Genomic DNA, 2798 nt, shown 5'->3' on the forward strand with positions numbered 1-2798 from the left:
TAGATTTGATTAAATTATATTATTTAACGGTTCTTATCTATTAACTTTACATTAAGTTAACTGCACCTGAGTTTTTATCATCGATTTGATATCGAACTAGCAACTAAATCAATTAGATCTATCGGTTCAATTTTACTATCTGTAAATAGCTCAATTTTGACAATTAAAGTGTTTATAAAACTAGTATATCTAAAGTGTTCAATAATACTAAACACAATCTATATCATATTATATTTAATACTTCTTGGGCGTTTAAATATTTTTTCCCTATATATCTAAATTCTTATTTTTTGGGATTTTTGAAAATCAAGTTAAACATAATATATAATTAGGGTTCTTAAGTTTTTCAAAAAGTTTTCCCAAAAGCACAGTGTCAATAGTAGCAAATTTAATGAACAGTACATGACTACATGTTATTAATATTCTTTATATATATAGTAGTAGTAGTACATGTTATACAAACTTTTAATATTTTTTAGAAACGTTTAAGAAATTTTTTTTTTCTCTAAAATACCTCTCAATTTTATTTAGTATAAAAGTAGTTTCGTCTAAAAATTTTTAATGAACATTTACATCTTTTCTCTAAAATACTAAACAATAAACCAAACTTTGTTGGTTGCCTATAGTATTCTCCAGTCCTACAAGTTAAGAATTAATTTGTCGCGGATCTGAGTTGCTGACTAATGAGTTGTTGCATACATAAGACAGAATTCAAATCTGTAACATTTACTTAAGTCGACGAGTGAGCTACTCAACCAACTTAAGTTGGTTAAACCAAAATTCTTAAAATAAATGACTTGGTCCAGTTTTTGAGCCCAATGGGCCTGAGAGAAAAACTAAAAAGGGCCTTTTTGAGGCCCATATGTTTCCTTCTACTTTTTCTTTTTTCCTACGAAAGGTTTTAGTGTTTTACACTTTTACTCTAACTTCTGTTCTTTCTTCTGTCAAAACTCAAAAGCTTCAGCGTCGTTCTTAGCTTTAGGGTTTTGCGGCAGGAATCTGTCGCCATGGATCTTTCAGAGCTCAATTCACCTGAAATGCAGAAATTCTACTCCGTATGTTTCAATTCTTCATCTGCTCCTGATTTTTTTATGTTAACAAAATAATTTACTCTAATTTCTTTTAGGAATAAATGTTTTCTAGCTTAGAGATTTTGCTTTGATAAGCTGCACCTTTTTCTCTGTTTCGTTTTGATTTTCTTTTTCGGATATTGTTGTATATGTTTCATTGAATTACAGATAAAGTTGCTTAAGCATTTTAGAGAATTTTAATTTAATGTGTATAAAACTCAGAGCATGCATAATTTAGTTACGAAAGGGAAGAACACGGATATTATGTTCATTGTTTCGTAATGTTATGCCCTAGAGAGTTATTATTATTTTTTGTTGTTGTTGTTAGAATAAATTATACTAGTCTCCCCTGATATTATGTGATTTTCACTTGGTTCTTTACGATTTCGTCATGTTCACACTGATCTCTCTTACTGTTATGTTCATAGGGGAGGTTAGTGTCACATTTGGTCTTTCATGTTTCATAAAATACAAGGGTTTCAAGTGTAGTTGCAATGTTGTCAGTTATCTAAATCTTTGAAGATGTTAGTATATGCTTTTACAAAAGGTTATATCACCTATCTAAATCATTGGATTGTTAGTATATGCTTTTACAAATTGTGAGGTGTTGCGTGTAATATCGCCTAGCCTCGGGGGAGACCAGTGTAATTTATCCTTATTATTACTCAAAGGCTTAGGTACGCAATGGCGTAGCTTAGCCAATTTAGCTTGTAATTTTATAAGAGTGTTTGGATTAGAGGAATGCCCTCACTGAAGCTGTTCTTTTAGTTCACTTGGATTGCTTACCTTGGATTGTTAATTAATAAATTGTCTATCTTCCATGTAAAATAAAAAATAAAAAAGAAATAAAGGAAAACATAGGCAATGCATACATTCTCTTTGGGCTTTTTTTTTTCCGGGTGTCTTTGATTGGGGGTAAAAGTGGGGTGAAAAAGCACATGAAACACACCCTGTGTAATAGTTGCTTATGTCTTGGTGAGGTACTATAAGTTGATTAATTTGTCCTCAATGCAGGAAGAACAGCAAAAGGCCGTGATTACTGAAACAGTGGCTAAGGTTACAAGCGAATGTTGGAACAAATGCATCACGGGTACACCTGGGAATAAATTCAGTTCCAGTGAAGCTTCTTGTCTTTCGAACTGCGCCCAGCGTTATGTCGAGACGAACATGCTTATCTGGAAAAGGTTTCAGAGCATGCAATGAATTATCGTGGGCTTCAATGTGCTTTCTCAATCAAATTATCAGTGCCAGAATCTTAATATTGTTTAGCAGTTAGCACTTTCTTGGATTAAAATTTTTGGACCCTCCTGGAATACCTGAAACTCAAGGGTTTTTTGGGAAAAAAAAAAGGATAGAGTACAGAGTTTAATGTTTTTGTTGGTTCACGAAAAGTACTTATAGCAAGTGTTTTAAATTGCCATCCGAGCAAAGTCATTTATTCATGCCACACACATTCTCATGAATCATGATTGGTAGTTTAGCTCAACCCTTAGGAGGGGACTTGAATCAAGGTTTCTTTTTCTCTGTTTGGCCATGTGGGTTCTCCATAATAAATATGACGCATTCCTTTGGCCAATTTTGCTCTTAATATAGGATCATTGAAGACAGGTTTTTTGTTATTGGAATAGGTGAATTCTTACTGATCTATTCTCTGAAAGAACTGGACATGATAAATGTTCATCGTCCAGTTCGAGCATGAATCAAACGAACTTAGAAAAGAGGAAGGGA

The 2798-nt window shown here is 32.7% G+C and overlaps 1 protein-coding gene across 1 annotated transcript; it reads left to right on the top strand.

The window, feature by feature from the left end:
• Positions 1-912: 912 nt before the first annotated feature.
• Positions 913-2515, top strand: LOC107614403 (mitochondrial import inner membrane translocase subunit TIM8). Its single transcript, XM_016316614.3, has 2 exons — positions 913-1055; positions 2085-2515. The coding sequence occupies exons 1-2, from the start codon at positions 1008-1010 to the stop codon at positions 2271-2273; spliced, it is 237 nt and encodes a 78-aa protein (XP_016172100.1). The 5' UTR covers positions 913-1007; the 3' UTR covers positions 2274-2515.
• Positions 2516-2798: the final 283 nt, after the last annotated feature.

Source organism: Arachis ipaensis, chromosome B8, assembly GCF_059453495.1.
Source record: "Arachis ipaensis isolate K30076 ecotype BB chromosome B8, ASM5945349v1, whole genome shotgun sequence".
In the NCBI taxonomy this organism is placed as follows: domain Eukaryota; kingdom Viridiplantae; phylum Streptophyta; class Magnoliopsida; order Fabales; family Fabaceae; genus Arachis; species Arachis ipaensis.